This window comes from Xenopus tropicalis, chromosome 3, assembly GCF_000004195.4.
Source record: "Xenopus tropicalis strain Nigerian chromosome 3, UCB_Xtro_10.0, whole genome shotgun sequence".
Lineage (NCBI taxonomy): Eukaryota > Metazoa > Chordata > Amphibia > Anura > Pipidae > Xenopus > Xenopus tropicalis.
In genome coordinates this window covers 95,912,787-95,934,687 of record NC_030679.2, presented here as the reverse complement: position 1 = coordinate 95,934,687, position 21,901 = coordinate 95,912,787, and the positions used below count along the sequence as shown (strand labels likewise).

Here is a 21,901-nt window from a genome sequence, read left to right as displayed (position 1 = left end):
TGCAAGTTCCCCTGAATAAAACGATACCCCCTATGTATGGGTGCACATAAAGACGTGGCCACCAAATGCCCCAAAACAGGGGCAATGCAAAAGGGCAATTTCAGTTGAAATTTTGGGGGCTGCGCTCTATGTGCACTTCCTGCAGTTTTTCAGTGTTAACCCCCCATACCTGTAAAAAAAACCCCACAAACTATATATTTCTGAAAAGTGCACACCATTAGCTATTCAGAGACGCCACTCTCCTCTTTCTACATGGAAAATTGCGGCCGCAGTCCCTTGCAGAAGTCAGCGCTTTGGTCAGAAATCAAGGAAAAAACAGATACAAACCTAGATTTCTCCCCAAAATCTCTATGGCAACTACCAAAAACTTACTAAACATCAATCTGCAAGTTCCCCTGAATAAAACGATACCCCCTATGTATGGGTGCACATAAAGACGTGGCCACCAAATGCCTCAAAACAGGGGCAATGCAAAAGGGCAATTTCAGTTGAAATTTTGGGGGCTGCGCTCTATGTGCACTTCCTGCAGTTTTTCAGTGTTAACCCCCCATACCTGTAAAAAAACCCCCACAAACTATATATTTCTGAAAAGTGCACACCATTAGCTATTCAGAGACGCCACTCTCCTCTTTCTACATGGAAAATTGCGGCCGCAGTCCCTTGCAGAAGTCAGCGCTTTGGTCAGAAATCAAGGAAAAAACAGATACAAACCTAGATTTCTCCCCAAAATCTCTATGGCAACTACCAAAAACTTACTAAATATCAATTTGCAAGTTCCCCTGAATAAAACGATACCCCATATGTATGGGTGCACATAAAGACGTGGCCACCAAATGCCCCAAAACAGGGGCAATGCAAAAGGGCAATTTCACTGAGCTCTATGTGCACTTCCTGCAGTTTTTCAGTGTTAACCCCCCATACCTGTAAAATAACCCCCACAAACTATATATTTCTGAAAAGTGCACACCATCAGCTATTCAGAGACGCCACTCTCCTCTTTCTACATGGAAAATTGCGGCCGCAGTCCCTTGCAGAAGTCGGTGCTTTGGTCAGAAATCAAGGAAAAAACAGATACAAACCTAGATTTCTCCCCAAAATCTCTATAGCAACTACCAAAAACTTAATAAACATCAATCTGCAAGTTCCCCTGAATAAAACGATACCCCATATGTATGGGTGCACATAAAGACGTGGCCACCAAATGCCCCAAAACAGGGGCAATGCATAATAATGGGGCTGCAATTTATGTGCACATCTCAAAGTTTTTCAGACAAAATTGCCCCTTAACTGTAAAAAAACCCATATAAACTATACATTGATTAAAAATAGACAACTTCAGCTATTTAGAGACACCATTCTTGGTCTGAAAAAAAATATAAAGTTAGATTTCTCCCCAAAATCTCAACGGCAACTATCAAAAAACTTGCTCAGTATCAATTAGCAAGTTACCCTGAATAAAATTACACCCCATATGTCTGGTTGCACATAAGTACATGGCCGCCAAACCTGAAAATGCACTCTATGCACCCCTTGCAGTTTTTTACTTTACCCCCCCCCCCAAATAAACCCCTAAATTGTACTTTACTCACCTATTTCTGTTTTGTGGAGCATCTTTGATTTGAGTTCCATCTTTCCTGTGGTGTTATGATACCAGTTTTTTGCTTCTTCCTACACTACTTTAGAAATGACAAAATCTGCACCACATTTAGAAGGATATTTGCCAAAAAATCCATAGTAATTTGGCCCATAAATGATGCAAATGTCCTTAGAAGTTGCACTAAAGGTTAGGAATTTAGGTGCCAACAATAAAGCTTGGGGCATTAGCATCAGAGATAAAATTATGTGCACCATTACGTGCCGTGCAGCAGTCACCAGTGGCACACCAGTATTACGCAAAGTTTTTATATTTAGAGAGCCACTGCAACTTGTGTAACCTAACCAGAACATACAGTAGATATTCAATTTGTACTACAAGCACAAAAAACCATAATGTATCTGTCATCCTGTGCTCAAGAACCTTTGCAAAAAACTCAAGGCCTACACTTACAGTAGTTAAATGCTGCCCAGAAATGCAAAGTAATATACAAAACTATGCACAGATAACTGCGCTGACAGGCAAGCTTTTGAGGTGCCAGTAAAAGGACTTGTGGCATCAGCTTTAGAGATAAAAACATCTCATTGATTCATCACACACCACAAGTTTTATCATGCGCCCTGTCAGTCACCCAGCACCTCAGTTCGCTATACCAACAGCACAATATAAGTCCTACCCCATAACCAAAGAAACACTGCAACTAGCCTGAATAACCATAGCTCAAACACAAAAATCTGAATGCCCAAGAACAAGTCTAAACAACCACAAGCTACAAGCACACTTTGTTTTTCTGACAACCTGTGCAAAAAACAAAATCACACACCATAAATCCCTACTTTACTAAAAAAAAAACAACACTTTTGCCAATATGACACACCTTACCAAACTTTTCATCACATATATCTATAACCTAGTTATAAGTAAAGTACGGACCTGCCAGAATAGATAAACTCAATAAATAAAAAACAGCGTCACTTTGCCAGCACAGCTAAGTTTGGAGTCCTGAAACCTTGTGCATAAAAACCTAGAACATGCCAAGTTCACTATTCTGATATGCTAAATCCTTATTCCACCAACAAACCCAGAGAACCATAACCTACCTATAAAAACACAAAATTCAAGTCCTCTCATAGTGTACCACAGTATGGTACACTTCAAAACATGGGTGGAAACACAAAGCAGGCTTGCTAGGACACTTGGGACAATAATACCGGACATCTCGCCTAACACCCTTGGAACGGCAAACCTTACATTTTCTCTGGGCATATGTTTTTTTAGGTGTTGGTGGAATTTGTGCTATAAAATGCTTACCCACCATTCGGGCAACATTGTCATTACCTGGCATGTCAGGAACCTCCTCTACATCACCAAACAACAAGGAAGGGAGCAACTGCAGCAAATAATTGTAATAAGACAATCTGGGGCCTGGTACTGCCGCCTTGTAAACGACATAAGAATTATAAAGGGCCATTTGGATCATATAAATTGCTGCTTTTTTGTACCAGGCCCTGGTTTTTCGGGTGGCATTATAATAATGTTGTATTTGGTCGGATTTATCAACACCACCCATATGCTTACTATATTCTTTACTACACAGTGGCTTTGTTTTTGAGGGCCTACCGCCACTTCTGTGTTGGACAATCATGGTCTCATCGTGGATAGTAGTAAGCATAAAAACAACTTTGGTGTCTGAATATTTTATGGCCAAGAGCTCATTGCTTCTTAGAGCATGTACTTCTCCACGCTTCAGTTTCTTATCCAGCAATTCCCTGGGCAGTCCTTTGCGGTTACGGTTGACTGTGCCGCAGGCTGGGGTGTCCAAAGAATTTAGGGCTCTAAATAAAGGGATGCTTGTGTAAAAGTTATCCACGTATAAGTGGTAACCTCGGCCCAGCAGTGGAGTTATGAGCTCCCAAACAATTTTACCACTGGTAGTCAAGTCAGTGGGACAACCGGGGGGGTCCAAATTAGTGTCCTTTCCCTCATACAGCATGAAATAACTAGTGTAGCCCGTGCTGCTTTCACAGAGTTTGTAAAATTTCATCCCATAGCGAGAACGCTTACTTGGGATATATTGGCGAAATTTTAGGCGCCCTTTGAAGAGCAAAAGGGACTCATCAACACAGACATTTTGGGAGGGGGTGTAAACCTCTGCGAAGCGCTGAGACAGGCTATCTATAAGGGGCCTCAATTTATAAAGCCTGTCATAACCGGGCTCATTAGGGGCAACAGCCGTTGTGTTGTCGTTAAAGTGAAGAAACCGCAATAAAATTTGATAACGGTTTCTTGGCATAACGGCTGAAAAAAGAGGGATGGAAAGGACTGTATTGGTATCCCAGTAGGAAGCTAAAGAATTACGTTCTACGAGTCCCATTGCCAATGTAAGAGCCAGGAATCTTTTTATTTCGTTTATATTTGTGGGATACCATGCCTGGGCTCTTGAAAAACCCGGTAAAGGGTTGCTGGCAAGATACTGCTCAGCATACAAATTTGTGTAACGGACCATGTCCTGTAGGATGGCCTCTGTAATATAGAGATTAAAAAAATCTATAATTTCAAAATTAGTGGTGTCCACACTGAGGCCAGGGACTGCAGTGAAAGGGGGAATTTCAGGGACATAATTACAGGGAGGCCCCCACGCAGGCTCTCCAACTGCTGCATCAGTGCTACCCTCACCCTCTTCTACTTCCATGGGTACATCTTGGGCACTACCACCAGCCTCTGCCTCTTCAGCAGTAAGCGTGCCACCACTACTAACCTCTGCGCTAACCGTGTCACTATCGTCTATCTCTGATTCCTCAGTAGAGTGGTCAGATGGAACATACTCAGACCCAGAATCGCTAAATTCTTCTGAGCTGGAGTCCATGCAATACCTAGCAGCTTCCTCGGTGCTGTAAAACCGTTTGGCCATTGTGCCAGAAATATACAGACAACTGCAAATCTAGCAATCAGCAGGCAAAGTGAAAACAAGCAAGCAAAAAAAAAAAAAAAAAAAAAAAAAGCAGCAAGCAAGACAGCACTTGTAATAGGAGAAGCTAGAAAAAAAAAACCTCACTGTAACCTTTTGATAAACTCAAGCCAGCAAGGGATGACCAGGAGTTAACCTTTGGCAATAGAAACTACTAGAACAATCTGAACTTAGCACCTCTGGATCTTTCTAGAACAACTGAAACCAAATGGAATAAAACCACTAAAAGCAATCAAAGAACAATAATTACAATGAAATCGGTGGTCAGAGCCCTGGATCCACCAATGTCACTGCAAAAGCAACCTTTTAGGGGCACTAAATACACAATAAAGAACAATGCAAAGATAAAACACCATAAAATCAGTAAATTCAAATAAAACCACCCAAACCTACAAAAGAACAATAATTGCAATGAAATCAGTGGTCAGAGCCCTGGATCCACCAATGTCACTGCAAAAGCAACCTTTTAGGGGCACTAAATACACAATAAAGAACAATGCAAAGATAAAACACCATAAAATCAGTAAATTCAAATAAAACCACCCAAACCTACAAAAGAACAATAATTGCAATGAAATCAGTGGTCAGAGCCCTGGATCCACCAATGTCACTGCAAAAGCAACCTTTTAGGGGCACTAAATACACAATAAAGAACAATGCAAAGATAAAACACCATAAAATCAGTAAATTCAAATAAAACCACCCAAACCAACAAAAGAACAATAATTGCAATGAAATCGGTGGTCAGAGCCCTGGATCCACCAATGTCACTGCAAAAGCAACCTTTTAGGGGCACTAAATACACAATAAAGAACAATGCAAAGATAAAACACCATAAAATCAGTAAATTCAAATAAAACCACCCAAACCTACAAAAGAACAATAATTGCAATGAAATCAGTGGTCAGAGCCCTGGATCCACCAATGTCACTGCAAAAGCAACCTTTTAGGGGCACTAAATACACAATAAAGAACAATGCAAAGATAAAACACCATAAAATCAGTAAATTCAAATAAAACCACCCAAACCTACAAAAGAACAATAATTGCAATGAAATCGGTGGTCAGAGCCCTGGATCCACCAACGTCACTGCAAAAGCAACCTTTTAGGGGCACTAAATACACAATAAAGAACAATGCAAAGATAAAACACCATAAAATCAGTAAATTCAAATAAAACCACTCAAACCAACAGAAGAACAATTATTGCAATGAAATCAGTGGCCAGAGCCCTGGATCCACCAACGTCACTGCAAAAGCAACCTTTTAGGGGCACTAAATACACAATAAAGAACAATGCAAAGATAAAACACCATAAAATCAGTAAATTCAAATAAAACCACTCAAACCAACAGAAGAACAATTATTGCAATGAAATCAGTGGCCAGAGCCCTGGATCCACCAACGTCACTGCAAATTCAGCACCCAATAGCAATAAAAAAGTTACAGTGCAATAGAATAATTCAAAAACAGAAATCAATTATGAAAATGCCAAAAAAACACTAAAATGCAACCAAATAAATCAGATAATTATAGAGCAAGATCAGAAATAAAGTTTTAGTAAAAAAAAAGACTGCCAAAGAAAGCAAAGAAAGAAAGAAAAGAAAAGAAAGAAAGATTTTTTTTTTTTTTTTTTTTTCTAAGTGTAAGTGTGTGTGTAAGTGTCTGTGTGTGCTTGGGAAAGTTGTAAATAAGTGTGTATGTGTGTAAAAGTGTAATAATGACAAAGATAGAAGAAGAAATGGAAAAAAAAAAAAAAAAAAATTTTTAGACAGTTGAGATAGAAATAAGCAAAATAAACAGTGGTTAGAGAGTTGTAGTTCAGCTCACACAATGCAGGCAGGCAATCAGGGCGACCAATCCAGCAGGAAGGCAGCAGGAAGGCAGCAGGGGGGCTCCAGCAGTCACATGTGCTCAGCAGGAGTGAAGAGGCGACGCGGGGGCGGCGACATTTAAAGGGACAGCAGTGGACACGTCATCAATGCGTGTCCACTGCTGTCATTGGCTGAGGGACCGGATCGGTGCGGCTCGGGGACCGGATCCGTGAGTATGTCTTCATTCGCTCGTTGCCTAGGGGGTTGTGCAGGCTTTACAAGCGCTGCGCTGCTTTAAAAGCGAGCGCAGCGCTTGTAAAGCCGACAGTGCCATTGGACGTAGATTCTACGTCCCATGGCACTTTGGTCCCTTGGTACCTGGGACGTAGAATCTACGTCCCTTGGCACTTAAAGGGTTAATAGCCTAATATAGTTATTTTAAGTACCATATAAAAAGATAATGCGGGGCTCTGGAAACACTACATGAACTTAATTATTTAAGAATCAGTGTGTACTTTAATGCACAAAGTGGCAGTAAACCGAAGCTATTGCTGCTGGACATCATTTCCTAACCAGTGGTTTAGATGCTTGGTTTCTAACTGCAATGGAACGAAGATAAAACACAACAGCTTGGAGTCGGTTTCTGGTTAGCACAGATACATTCAAACATAGTATATAAACAATTGGAGCTTCCATTTCCCAGTTGCTTGGCCAATAGCTTCCTGCAAAACCACATTTAACACCTGCATATTCCAAAGAAGAGGTCATTCTAGGTATTTCTGCTACAAAGGCTCTCATATGGTGGTGAGAGCTGCAGTGCAGGAACAGAATAAAAATAAATAACTGGGCTTATTTATAAAAGCTGGGCAAACGTGCACCTAGATTTATTCAGTTGGTGGAAATCAATAAATGTTAAAATTTGATTTGTTGGCATTGGTTACTGCACTCTTTGCCAACTGGTAGTAAACAAGACTTACTATTAAATCAAGTGTTTGAGGGGGACTGTACATCCCCTCTTAAAGAATAAGTAAACCTTTTTTTTCTACGAGTAAAATTACTCTAAACAGCCCCCAGAATTACTTACCTTTGTCCCAGCATTCTCTCTGACCTGTTTCCTCAGTCAGAAGGTATTCTTTATCGTTGCTTCCTTGTGCAGAGTGAAGCACCGCCCCCACTTCCTGTTCAGGTCTCTCATAAAAAAAAACAAAAAAAAACGGCTAATGCAGAGACTGGCTCCTGCTGCCTCCAGGCATGCGCAGAAGGCTCTCCACTCCGACAACCTTGTCGAATTGAAGAGAGAACTGAACAGGAAGTGGGGGCGGGACTTCACTCTGCACAAGGAATCAACCAAAAACAATACCTTCTGACTGAGGAAACAGGTCAGAGAGAATGCTGGGAGAAAGGTAAGTAATTCTGGAAGCTGTTTAGAGTAATTTTACTCATAGAAAAAAAAAGTTTTACTTATTCTTTAAGGTGGCCATACACATAGCAATTTCGATCTTTTGTGCGACCAATAATCGTCCCCACCCTCCACTGATGTTCAGGGCTGAATCATCAGATATGGAGGTAGGAATTCTACCTCCACCTGGCGACTCAGCCCGGAACATAGATTTTGCTCGGGCTCCTTCAATGGTGCCCAATCAAAATCTTTTAAACTGGCCGATGATTCAACAGATATCTGCAGCCTTTTGCGATATCTTTCGCCTCTCCGAGCAGCCTTACACGCACTGAATATGGTATGAAACAAGGTTTCGCACAATATTATCGGAACGTGTATGGCCGGCTTTAGACTGACAGTGTGAAATTTTTTGAGACTGAATTATTCTATTAGCAATCCAGATACTTTCTATACTCCAGTTGGAAACAGTAAGTCACAACAAACCTTTTTCAAAAGACTTGCAGGAAGAGTGTTTTTTTTTTTTTTTTTACAAACCACAAGAAATCTCCAAAACATGTCTAGACACACTTGTTGAGCACCTTACTTGAGAAAGCTACATCACAGAGGGCTACAATTTGTTTACGAACATTGGAGATCAATATCACCAATGATGTTGCCCATAGCAACCAAGCAGATATTTGCTTTTTTCTGTCTACAGTTCAAATCTAATTTCCAGTGACAGTTATTGCCAAAATTAGTAAACACACCCTTGTTATAGTATATAGAATTTATGTAACACATTTTCAGTACAAACCTAACAGCAGATCATAAACACCGATGTATAGGGCCCGGGCCCCTTAAAGAAATATAGATAAATTCAGTGGTCTGTGCATAACCTATGCTCACAATCCTCCTAAGTGTGTCTGCGTGTTTCTCTTGCAGGTTAAATACCTTAACATTTTAATGTTCAACACCCTTTTTGGCAGTTAAGCTGTTTGCTCTTTAAGGTCTGAATGTAAAAAGGGCTACTTCGTATTTCGTGTAGTGAGTGACTAAGTGCTCAGAAAGGGCAAATGAACAGATGGTTGCTGGCTTTGAAAACCAATAATAAGGGCTAAATTTACCTTTGCAGAGCCCCCATCAGCCAGTCAGAAATGTATTAATCATATGGGAATGAACTATTTTATTCCTGTTATCCCCTTGAGAAATGGGCCAAAACATGAGGAGCAGAGAAACTTCAGAACATTCCAGTATTTTACAACTCTAGCACACTATACAGCAAAAGGTTACTGACAAGTTCTAGGCTATCCATCACAGCCTCACAGTTGGAAGCAGCTGCTGTGGTTTGAGGACTTAATGCGGTTTGAAGACGAAATTGGTGACATTAACTACATGATTCATCACTTAATAATACAGAAGCAGCAGCTGGCTGTTTACTTTGTGAATTTCTCCAACCCGACACCACTGTTCAATCAATACCACCAGTTGGTGAGAGTCAGATGTATGAGAAGGTCACATGAAATCCTGAAGTAATAACAGTACACAAAACCAGCTTTTTTTATTTAAAGTATCTTTTGTAACCAGTAACCTTTACTTTGTCTTTTTCATTCTTTATTCACAGTTACAGCAATATATGATCAGATACACCAGACTTGGGTATACAAATGACTGGAGCAAATCACCATATTATTACAAATAATGTAGCATTTCAATGTAGTATTCCAGTGTAACTGATTGGGAAAATTGCTTAAAATGCAGTTGGAACTGGAGTTGTCAATACACCCATTTAGTAAATCTGTGGTGGTGTTGATGTGGGCTTGCAAAAGCAAATGGCAATAAGGACATTTGTATGATTCAACTGGGGCAAAATGTAAAGAGATATCTGAAAATGATGCAGATGTAAAATACATGGCACCCTTGCTTCTCTACCTTTCACCCAGATCTCATAAGTAAATGCAAGTGCTAAAGTAAGCACCTAAATTGACCCCCCCCCCCCCCCCAGATCTGTGCTTTTCATATTAACAAAAATGTTTTTATGTTTATGTTTTAATTTTTAGCAAATCCAGTAGCACTCCAAAAATTGCAGAGTGAAAAGGGTGTTTATTTAGCCCATATGCACATGTACAAAGGGCACTGTTTCAGCCCTACCTGGGCCCTTTATCAAGCCACTGATACAGGAACAGGGAGTATGTTGACTTATATTTTATTATGAGTAACAGGGTTACCATTAAGAACAACAAGGTTTCCTTAGGTGTAGGATTAGAACTGAAGAAAAAAAAAGAACAGCCATTAACACTCTTAAAGGAGAACAAAACCCTCCCTTCAACCCCAGGATCCCTACAATTAGCCCCATACCCCACCCCCAACAGATTCAAACAGTATAACAAATAACAAGTATGTGTGTGTGTGTGTGTGTGTCTAAAAAAAATATATATACATATATACAAATGCAACAAGTGACGGCACTCGCAGGATTTACACAATAGCAAAAAAAACAGCAGAAAAGGTAATAATCTTACAAGGTTTTTTATTGATCAATAAAAAACCTTGTAAGATATTACATTTTCTGCTATTGTGTAAATCCTGCGAGTGCCGTCACTTGTTGCATTTGTATATATGTATATATATATATTTTTTTTTTACACCTGGGTCGCAACTCCTATTGCACGGTGTGCTGCCTATATCTGGACTAATATATTGTAAAAAAAAAAAAAAATTATATATATATATATATATATATATATAAAATAGAAAATGACGAAGCCGCTCTCACAGGACTTATGTGAAAATAGAAGTTCCTTTAATGTGATGGTGGACTAACGTTTCGGCTGAACACCTCAGCCTTTCTCAAAGTGACAACACAGAGTGCAAACAAACCATAAATACCCCAATTGGCGGGAAAATACAGACAAACCCGTGCGGGCGTGACGTCACACTTCACAATATACAAACGCAATATACAAACGCAATATACAAACACCTTTTGTCTCCAAGTCTATTGGAGTACTATATATGAAAAGCACAGAACATATATTGGCAACAGTTATAAACATAGCAACATTTAGGTGTACAATAATATATACAATCGCCACAATGTAGCAAATAGGGAACTGTCAATTGCCTCTGTAGATCGCTACTATGTAGCACAGAGGAATTGTCCATTGACTTTAGAAATCCCTAGCACATAAGTATTTAGAAATCAAACAATTAAAAGAGATGCAGTGCATCAGAAATATATATAGACAGAGAACGCACACAAGGCAAAGAAAAGAAAGAAAAAGCGCTAGTTGGTATGTTACTCACTTAGGTATCTGGGGCGTTCATAGTGCTGTCAGATGGCAGGAAGCGCTTGACCAGAGTGCTGTAATTGCCAGACGGCTCAAGAACAGGGGTATATACAGCCCGTAGGGGCAAAGGGCTTCCCCGCAGCGTGCGGATCTGATTTCCTGAGCAAAATGAACACACCCGCAGTGTCATACGGCAACCACCTACTCATTGCCGTCCAACTATTAGAGAGCCGTTCCCGTACCTCCAAGGGTACGGGTAGCGGTCATGGTCATATGTAATGAGACCAGATTTTGCTGCAAAGTATAGTGGCACCAGTAACACGCCATCATAACTGGGGCATACTTTGTATAAAAAACGGAGTTTTTGTATGTTACTTATTTGATGTAAGTACAAGAATGCAGATCACTACCATTTTTATAATGACAGACCAACAAAGTAACCCCATAAGGAATTGGTTGTTTCATGTGCTGCTGTTCTCTTGGTACGATTCTCTCCTCTTATTTGCCTTTTTCTACAAATCTTTAGATCATTCTGACTGTTGGTATGCTATGCTCCTATCTGGTGGCTGCACTATTATATATTTGCTTTAACGACACAGATGGAGGATTACGATTTGTTCTCCAGCATTGTCTCTGCGCCTGGTCATATACAGATCTAGACCAGTAAATTATTTGTTACGTGTCACCATATTGCTGTTCGTGGTATTGCCCTAGACACTGCAGTAGCGATAAATGGAGTACTTGCATCTAACCGAAAGGCCATCAGTTCCGTCCTAACTTTGAAAGTAAGTTTTAATGGCAGGTCACATTATCCTCTTGGATTTGATACTCGTTATATGACCTTGCTAAGTGTAAGAGTGAGACATAATAGGAATGCCTCGTTGGTTTATGTCCCCTAAATGTAAGGAGGTACTAATACCACGAGTGCTGACCAGTCCCAGCTCTTGATTAGATGAATATAATATCAGCTTTTCGGCAACTATACTTTAAAAAGGTTTTTATACTCTATCATTGATGGCTCCGGACACAAGGCAGATCCTGCCTTGTACTTACATCAAATAAGTAACATACAAAAACTCCGTTTTTTATACAAAGTATGCCCCAGTTATGATGGCGTGTTACTGGTGCCACTATACTTTGCAGCAAAATCTGGTCTCATTACATATGACCACGACCGCTACCCGTACCCTTGGAGGTACGGGAACGGCTCTCTAATAGTTGGACGGCAATGAGTAGGTGGTTGCCGTATGACACTGCGGGTGTGTTCATTTTGCTCAGGAAATCAGATCCGCACGCTGCGGGGAAGCCCTTTGCCCCTACGGGCTGTATATACCCCTGTTCTTGAGCCGTCTGGCAATTACAGCACTCTGGTCAAGCGCTTCCTGCCATCTGACAGCACTATGAACGCCCCAGATACCTAAGTGAGTAACATACCAACTAGTGCTTTTTCTTTCTTTTCTTTGCCTTGTGTGCCTTCTCTGTCTATATATATTTCTGATGCACTGCATCTCTTTTAATTGTTTGATTTCTAAATACTTATGTGCTAGGGATTTCTAAAGTCAATGGACAATTCCTCTGTGCTACATAGTAGCGATCTACAGAGGCAATTGACAGTTCCCTATTTGCTACATTGTGGCGATTGTATATATTATTGTACACCTAAATGTTGCTATGTTTATAACTGTTGCCAATATATGTTCTGTGCTTTTCATATATAGTACTCCAATAGACTTGGAGACAAAAAGTGTTTGTATATTGCGTTTGTATATTGCGTTTGTATATTGCGTTTGTATATTGTGAAGTGTGACGTCACGCCCGCACGGGTTTGTCTGTATTTTCCCGCCAATTGGGGTATTTATGGTTTGTTTGCACTCTGTGTTGTCACTTTGAGAAAGGCTGAGGTGTTCAGCCGAAACGTTAGTCCACCATCACATTAAAGGAACTTCTATTTTCACATAAGTCCTGTGAGAGCGGCTTCGTCATTTTCTATTTTGTTTCCAGTTTTGAGGCTGCACCCAGGCAGGTTTCGTACTTTAAACGTGAGTGCCAGTGGTTTCCATGCTTTTATATATATATATATATATATATATATATATATATATATATATATATATATTGAGCAACAAAATTGACATTTCGGCTGTGGCTACAGCCTTTCAAAACATTGCAGATTAGGTCAATGTTTTATGGATGAATAAAGGTATTTTGGTAGCACCCGGGTCAGTTGTTTGTGATTTTGGGAGTGCTGAAGTCTTTTGGACATTTCTATATATATAAAAAAAAATAAATAAATAAAAATATATATATATATATACACACACATTTTTGCTGCTTAAAATGAAAGCTCAGTTCCCTAAGTCTGAACAGGTGGCCTAGGGTTTATTTTTATGTGAAAACGTTCCTGTCTTTAATGTTCTCTAATGTACTTGTAGAAAATAATTATGTCCCCTCACAAATGCCTTTTTTTTCCAGAATAAATAAGTCCTTCATAGTTCTCATAGTTTGTTTTATTCCTTTTACCAGTTTAGTTGCGTGTCTCTGCACCCTCTCCAGCTCATTAATATCCTTCTTAAGGACTGGAGGCCAAAACTGCACTGCATACTCATGGTAAGGCCTTACTAGGATCTAAAGACGCAAAATTATTTATTTTTTTTATGAAAAACAGCATTTAGTTTTTTTTACAAATACCCCTAAATCCTTCACAATTAAAGAGCCCCTCAACACATTACCATGTAGTGTATAATTAGCATTTATATTATTTCTACTGAAATGCATAATGAATTTATCAACACTGATTTTTGTTACTGAGTTGCTTTGGTCTGTCCAGGCTGATAATCACAGACACAATTTTCCTAACATATAAGGTTGTTGGGAGATTCTCAAACACCCTAGAGACAGCAGTAGTAACAAATGTTAATTGTTCAATTGTACTTTATATGAGTAATATTAAGAATACAAGGAGACCTTAGGAAGTCTGCTTGCCCTTATGTTTTGAACTGCTTGAACGGTTTGTGAGTATGGTTTACAATTTCATTACACAGAGACACATGCTCACAGTTCAGGCTCCTATCTGGTAGCTGCAGGAGACATTATTTCTATTTCTAGAGGATTAAACTCTGCTGTCTTCTCTATTCCTGTCATTATATGGTCTAACACTGTAACAAAAATTGAAAATACGAAATAGAGACCATGCCTAAAATACTGAATTACCAGGATTGAAGAGGTTCTCAGCTTCCTTCAATGAAAAGTCAAAGGAATTGCCATCACAATGTAGCACCTTTTTGTTCACTCTATGCTTAAAATATCTTGAAAACTGAAAACAAAGTAAACATAAATGAGAGGAAACCTAACCGAATTTATTTTAACTTTTGTCCTTTCTGTACCTTCAATGAATAATGGAAAATATAAATCTAAAAATATTAATGTGACGCCAATACCTAATACACCTACTGTATATAGTGAGCATATAAGTAGCTTATTCTCTATAAACACTTTTTATAAGTCATTATGAAAAAAGCATTAACAAAGCTTTTTGTGATGCAGCAAGTCGGAAGTTGAACAGAGTGAAAGTTGCAGTAGATGTGGTCTACTTGGATTTTGCCATAGCTTTTAATACAGTGCTGGACAGACATTTGTTGGTCTTAGTAATGCTGTTTGTAAGAGGATAGAAAACTGGCTAAAGGATCATGTACAGAGGCTGGCTGTTAATAGTACATTCTCCTTCTTGGAAAAGGTTTCTTAGTGGGGTGCCGTAGGGTGGGGCATCGCAAGCAATGTATCTGTTTGCCCAGGACACAAATTATGCAGGCCAATGAATTCCATCCAGTATGTGGCATCCATGCAGGGAGACCTGGACAACAAGTGGTAGATGTAAGGTTATGCATTTAGGATAAAAAATATGCAAACCACCTAAAGCCTAAATGGGATAATGTTAGATACATTATTGATGGTGAAGGAGCTTGTGAATAATAAAGGGGGTACCTGTGAATAATAAACATGGCTGTAACAAGCAATGCCAGTCAGCAGCAAGTTGTTATCTTATATTAAAATGTATATAGGTTCACAGGAGGAGAGGCTACATGTTTCACTGTTACAAAGCTCTGGTAAGTTCCCATCTATACTATGCAGTGCAGTTTTGATCTCACACCCTCAAAAAAAGATATACATGAAATAAAGTCCAAAGAAGAGCTAATAAGCTGGCAAAACAAATGGAAAGTTAAGTTATGGTTGTTAACACTGGAGAATAAGTGCTTAAGAGGGTTGATATGTTAACTCTGTATAAATGCATAAGGGGAATATACAAATTCTCTGATGCTTTATACACCAGTAGGTGCCTTCAGCAAACAGGAGGGCATTCATTCCGATTAGAAAAGGTTCCCCCTTAAAGGAGAACTAAAGCTTAACTAAAGTAGTATTGCAAGCAGACAACCACAGCCCTTTAGCAGGAAAGATATGTGCCCCCAAAGATGCCCCAGTAGCTCCCCATCTTTTCTGCTGATTCACTGCACATGCTCTGTGCTGCTGTCACTTACCTGAGCTTAGGGACCGACTCACAATATATTGTATATATAGAGAATATAAATGTGACAATAAAAAAAGACTGATTAAATAATTCAGATTATTAGTATATGGCAGCTCTGAAACCAGAGGAATTACTCTCAGAAATTAATAAATCAGCCCTGTAGCATCAGCTTATATGACAGAGACAAACCTAATTTTCTGCTTGATAATTAGTGACGACCCCTAAGCATAGCTTCTCAGCAGCTGCTCAGAGCACACTGAGCATGTGAGTGTCACAGACACTTCTAACAGAATTGTCTACTACTATAGAGATGCTGAACCTTTCAGCTGGGTCAGTAAGTTTAAAATATTCGCATTTCTAGTCATATTTCATTTTTAGGGCTTAAGGATTTTGTTTTACAATGAGAGCAGTAATTCTTTCCCAGACTCAGTTGTACTGGCAGATTAGACAGCTTCAATAAAGGGTTGGATGGCTTTTTAGCAAGTGAGAAAAAAAACAGATCAACAAAATTAGCTTTTTGTTGATCCAGGGAACTCCTGGGAGTCAGGAAACAATTTTTTTTTGCTCTCCTCAGGATCAAGAGCAGCAGAATAGCTTTGCTTTAATTTAACAAAAAGGTTGAACTCCATGGCCTTGTTTTTTTAACCTTATCTGCTTTGTTACTATGTTTATGATGTTTTCAAATGCCCTTCTTATTTGATCACTTATAACTGACATAACAGTCTGCATGAAAGCTGCAAAAATATATTTTTTTTATTCTTTATTCCCCTGTTCCATCTTTGCCCCACAGTATTATAAAGGGGTAACTATATGAAGACATTATCCATTTAAAGGCTTTTCCTGGAGTACTAGTCATGCCCCAGATCCATTTGGCCACACGCTTTACAGTTTTAAGATACAGCAGAAAAGCTGCGGGAAATAATATATAATGATATGACTAACCTGTCTTATACCATGGATGTTTGGGTAGCCAGCAAATAGCTTCTTTTTGTGAAGTGAGGTGTGTACTGTACAATGAAACAAATGATACCTTCCCCACTAAATACTGCCATTCAATAAATACAATGAGAAAGTAATTGAAAGTAAATCGTGCAGTGGTCCTTTAATTTGTGTTGCCGTTTACTTGTGTCATAGACAGACAAATGTGTCATCTTTTTTAACATTACATTTATCGGTGCACTAAACAAAAAAGCCCAAATATATATGAAATATAAAAATACATTTGTTTTTTCTATTCTCTAGCTTAAAAATAAAATTCCACCCAAGCTTGAAGTCTATGTACCAAATTGGTTATAGCAAATGAATGATGCATCCTATTAACTTTGTCTTCAGGAATTAGTCGGTGTAATGAGACCTAATGATATTTCCTTATTCAGCTGGAGACTGGATGCTGGTATTTAACTGGCCAGAACATGTTATTGTCATTTCTGTCAATGACAATTAGGCACCATCCTAATATCTACACAATAGCTTCAGTCAGGAAAAAATTGTAATTTCATTTATTTGGTTTCCTGTGCGTTTTTCTGCAGAACTTCATATTTTTCTTCTCTCTCTGACTGTTTTTCAGCTGTAAACTGGAGACCTAACACTACTGAAATACAAAGAAAACATGACCCTTGATAGGTGAAAGCACAAAGCTCCTTTTACAAATGAAGGTAAAAGGGATCCTGTCATGGGAAACAATTTTTTTTTTATAAAATGCACCATTCTGGAAAGCTAGTAACAATAGAAAGGTAGTAAGATAACAGCTCCCAGCTTGACACCTGCATTGCTAAAAATGCTTAAGATCAAACACAATACAACCAACACACCAATATGGCAATGTAAACAGTGTAATTTAATAGTAAAAATTACACCTGACACATGACAGTAACCCTTCTAAGATCTTTGTTGTTGGTTATTGGTTGTCTTTGTATGTTTTCTTGAATGTTTAATGTATACACTAATTTATAGTACAACAGAAAAAAGGATGTCATATTAAGACGCATTTCCTTATTTTTCTGTTACAACTGAACAAAACAACTTGGAACATGACTCACAGGGTACATCAGCAAAAACAATAACATTGTTGTCTGATATTAACTTCACACTTCAACATTACTAACATGTAACAAAGTTTCAGATCAGAACAGTAATACACCCAAGCCACGACCAGTAACAAACAGCCGCACCTCCAATTTGCCCAAACCCCATCCACTTTCTAAAAAGTCATGTTTTTGGGGTCTAAATGTAGCTCATGAAAATAAGCACAGCTAGTAGGATATAATTATAGGACACACTTATTGCCCTACACACAAACACTGATTTTCTTTTCTCTTTTGCATATTGAAAGAAAATGAAATTCTAAGGAACTTTACAATCTATATTCTTGAAAAATATTTAGTGATTTGCAGTATCTGTCTGGCATTCTCTGCACTCCTGACTCTGACTCCGCCTATTTAACAGACCTGAAGGAGGACTGATTCCTGTTTTAAGTGTTAGACCCAGGAATAAAGAAACACACATCTATTTACAAATGAGTTAAACTTAATTTAAAGGATTGGAATCAATGAATATTGAAAAGTTGCTTTGAAGTTAATTTTCTTTTACTGAGCAATAAAACTGGTGGAGGACCCCTTTAATATTTCAAGGAAATAAGGTAATGCAATCTGAGCAGCCAAAGACAATAGATTGCTCAATGATCTCTCAACTGCAGACATAAAAATTTATATAGATGCCATCAGTGGAAAATAAGTAATTTGCCAGAATATATTGGTGTCACAAGCGCCTTTTTTGCACATGAGATGTTAGTGTTAACAAAAAACTTTGAAATGTTACGTCAAAGTCTGAATACAGAAGAAAAATAGTGTACAGCACAAAATGTATTTGTAAAAATACTAATAAAATAAAAGACAGACTAAGGATATTGAACTACAATAAATATTGGTACTTAGAAAAGAAAACAAAGTAAGAGAAGAAAAGTACAGTTATGGGATCCCTTATCCGAAAACCCGTTATCCAGAAAGCTCCGAATTACGGAAAGTCCGTCTCCCATAGACTCAATTTTAATCAAATAATTTAGAATTTTAAAACTGATTTTCTTTTTCTCTGTAATAATAAAACAGTACCATGTAACTGATACCAATTTAGATATAAATGATCCTTAGATTACATTAGAGGGGATTATAGGCAGTTGGGGGATGTTCTTTTTTCCCATAAAAACAATCAACGCACCAGAGGTCACCCCTTTAGATTAGAGGAACGGAGCTTCCATTTGAAGCAGCGTAGGTGGTTTTTCACGGTGAGGGCAGTGAGGTTGTGGAATGCCCTTCCTAGTGATGTGGTAATGGCAGGTTCTGTTAATGCCTTTAAGAGGGGCCTGGATGAGTTCTTGATCAATCAGAATATCCAAGGCTATTGTGATACTAATATCTACAGTTAGTACTAGTGGTTGTATTTATAGTTTATGTATGTGAGTGTATAGATTGGTAGGTGTGGGTTAGGTGTGCTGGTTTTACTTGGATGGGTTGAACTTGATGGACACTGGTCTTTTTTCAACCCTATGTAACTATGCAACTATGTATTGGATGCAAAACAATCCTATTGGATTTGATTAATGTTTTATTGATTGTTTAGTAGACTTAAGGTATGGAGATCCTAATTACGGAAAGACCCCTTATCCGGAATACCCTTGGCCCCGAGCATTCTGGATAACGGGTCCTATACCTGTGTTAGCAACATCCAAACCCTGCCTTGTTAAATGGACTAGAATTACATTTCATATACATAAACTGTCCGTCTGTGCTACTTTTGGGGGGGACATCTGTCCATGAAAAGGTATGCTTGTTAGTAGAAAATTTGCTCTCTACATATGGGTGTGAGAGAGAGGGAGACTGAGCATTCCTGAGTGCAACCTGCCTACCCAAGTGAATTGGTGAATTGGAAGCAGCTGTCAATGAGGACAAAGTTTGGACTGCTATGTTTATTACCTGCGAACACCAAAATGGTAAAAATAATATTAATAAAAATAATATGGACAAGGGTCTGCTTTATATGTGCAGATAGTTCGTACCTTATGTCTCGGGATGTATATAGTGCTATGTGTATACAAACAATGTACAAAAGTCTTGTTAGCTACTGCTATGTCAGAACTTATTATATTATTATTTCACCAATATGATATATAATGTGCTTTGGATCAATCTTTTGTAAATATCAAATACTTTTACTATTTTTCTATTGAGTAATTTGATTCTGCACTCTCTCTGATTTTTGGGTTCAGTGGAGGTGCTTTACACAACCCATAATCTTAATTTTTTGTAGACTGCAGAGCGAATAATGGAATATAGAATGAAGTATAATTAGAAAACATTAAATACCAGAAAATAATAAAGGGAGAGAGGACTGCAGCTACTAACTGATGAAATTCAGATGAGGGTTGGTGTCAACCATCAAAGAGATGTCAAATAGCTGATATGATAATTATATATGAATAAATTCAAGGGCAACTCAAACATCTCTCGGGGGACCACTCTTTTCACCGAGCTGCAGAGGAAACAGATTTGCCGAGAGGAAACAACTGTACTTCTAAGAATTGCAATGGTTGTTTTTTAAGTAAGCAAAACTGGAAATTATACTTTGCTCTCAAATAATGTAGAATTTACATTAAATATTCAAGTAAAGAAATGATAACTATTTAACTACTGTCAGAAATACCATATGCGTCCACACGAGTTATTAAATGAAAACGTCACTACACAATCTATTACAAAGAAGAAAAAAAGAGGGGAAAAAGAATAAGCACAAGGAAAACTGAAACTATTTAAATACTTTCCAAAGGGCAAATGGAGAACCAAAATATAGATCAAGAGACAAGTTCATTCTGTAACTATTTTGTATGTACAGTAAGTGAATTGATCTGCAATTTTTACTGACATGGATTCACAAAGTCAAACTTCCCAATATCCTCAGGGTAAAACTAAGGATATTATTTGTTCACTAAATGATCTTACCAGCCACACCATTTCCTGTAGCTACCCCTTTTCTGACCTTACTCATTAAAAAAAAAAAATCAGAATATCTGAATATCAGCTTGAGGCTCAGTGTTTAGCAGCACTGGGGCCCTGAACACATGTTCCCCCTTTGTCTCAGTGTGTTTTCTCTGGTTACTCTGGTTTCTTCCTACAAGAGGGAGATAGATAAGGACCAAGGTTTTATAATTAAAATAAACTGAAAACAATTTGGTCAGGTCTGCCCATAAACAGTCACATGATCTTCTTCCACTTTCACCCTAAGGCTTCAAGGTTTGAAAGTAACCTACCAGCAAATGCTTTGGAGATGCGCTCTTTTTTCCATTCCCAAGGCTGATCATATTCCTCTGGGGGTCTTTCGTCATCTTGCGGCAGCCTAGATTCCCGTGGTCGTTGAGATGTGGATTTTTCACCTTCAGAATCTAATCCATTTTCAGATGGTTCATATGGGGTGTCATACAAGTGTAGGGGTGTACATGGTAATTCTTTTGATCCCCTTCTTCGAATTTCTACCACAAAAGAAAAAAAAACAAAAAAACAATGGTTTAGACACAGATGATGACAAACAAATTTTTCACTTAAAGTGACACCTAAAATATAGTGTATATATTTCATTTAATAACACTGCCCATGTGATACTCTGATATTTAAACATTTGAATATTCCTTTGACCTAACTTTGGTACAATCTGCAGTACATGTCATTAAATTCACCCCCAGTAGAATTAAATATCATACTGTTTTGATGAATTCTCATTCTGTAATCTTTTCAATTGACTCTGTTTATTACACCACATAATATAAATCATCATATGATGGGAGTAAACTATTAAAAAAAAGAAACAAAACGAAAGGTAATTCACTATTTGCATGCTAGGATTAATGCCTTTAAAACTAGGATGGACAGAGCTTGTCCTTAATGATCCACAGCCAGTTCTGATGCCCATGCACAGGCTGGTACCATAAATACAAATATACGGCCAAATGGAACAGCGGGAACAGAACTGGGGCTGCCTCATCTGCTGGTGCACATGGTGCAGTGACAGATATAATGTCTGCCTGAAACCTGCTTGATCAAAGAACCAACCTATTCTCATGGAACTTAGATCTGTTTAATACAATTTTTTCGCTGTGTGTAAGGCCAGCTTTACTCACTAGTAATTAGATTGAAAAAACAAATATAAAAAGTGAAGTACACAGTGAAAACCAAAATCAGTTGCTCAACAGATTTTTTCATTTGCCATTTTTGCTATTCATTCCTGCCCTTAATCTATGCCTTCTCCAATAAACTGTTTTAGTGCTCTGAAACCCACTGCTTCAGCACTTGTTT

The 21,901-nt window shown here is 38.4% G+C and overlaps 1 protein-coding gene across 5 annotated transcripts in view; it reads right to left on the bottom strand.

Moving 5' to 3' along the window:
* The window catches only part of shf (Src homology 2 domain containing F), a 143,792-nt gene that overhangs the window by 49,079 nt on the left and 72,812 nt on the right, over positions 1-21,901 (bottom strand). For all 5 annotated transcript variants that reach the window (XM_012970180.3, XM_018091966.2, XM_012970181.3 and 2 more), the window contains 1 exon segment: positions 20,863-21,081. In XM_012970180.3, coding sequence (XP_012825634.2) covers positions 20,863-21,081 — 219 coding nt within the window.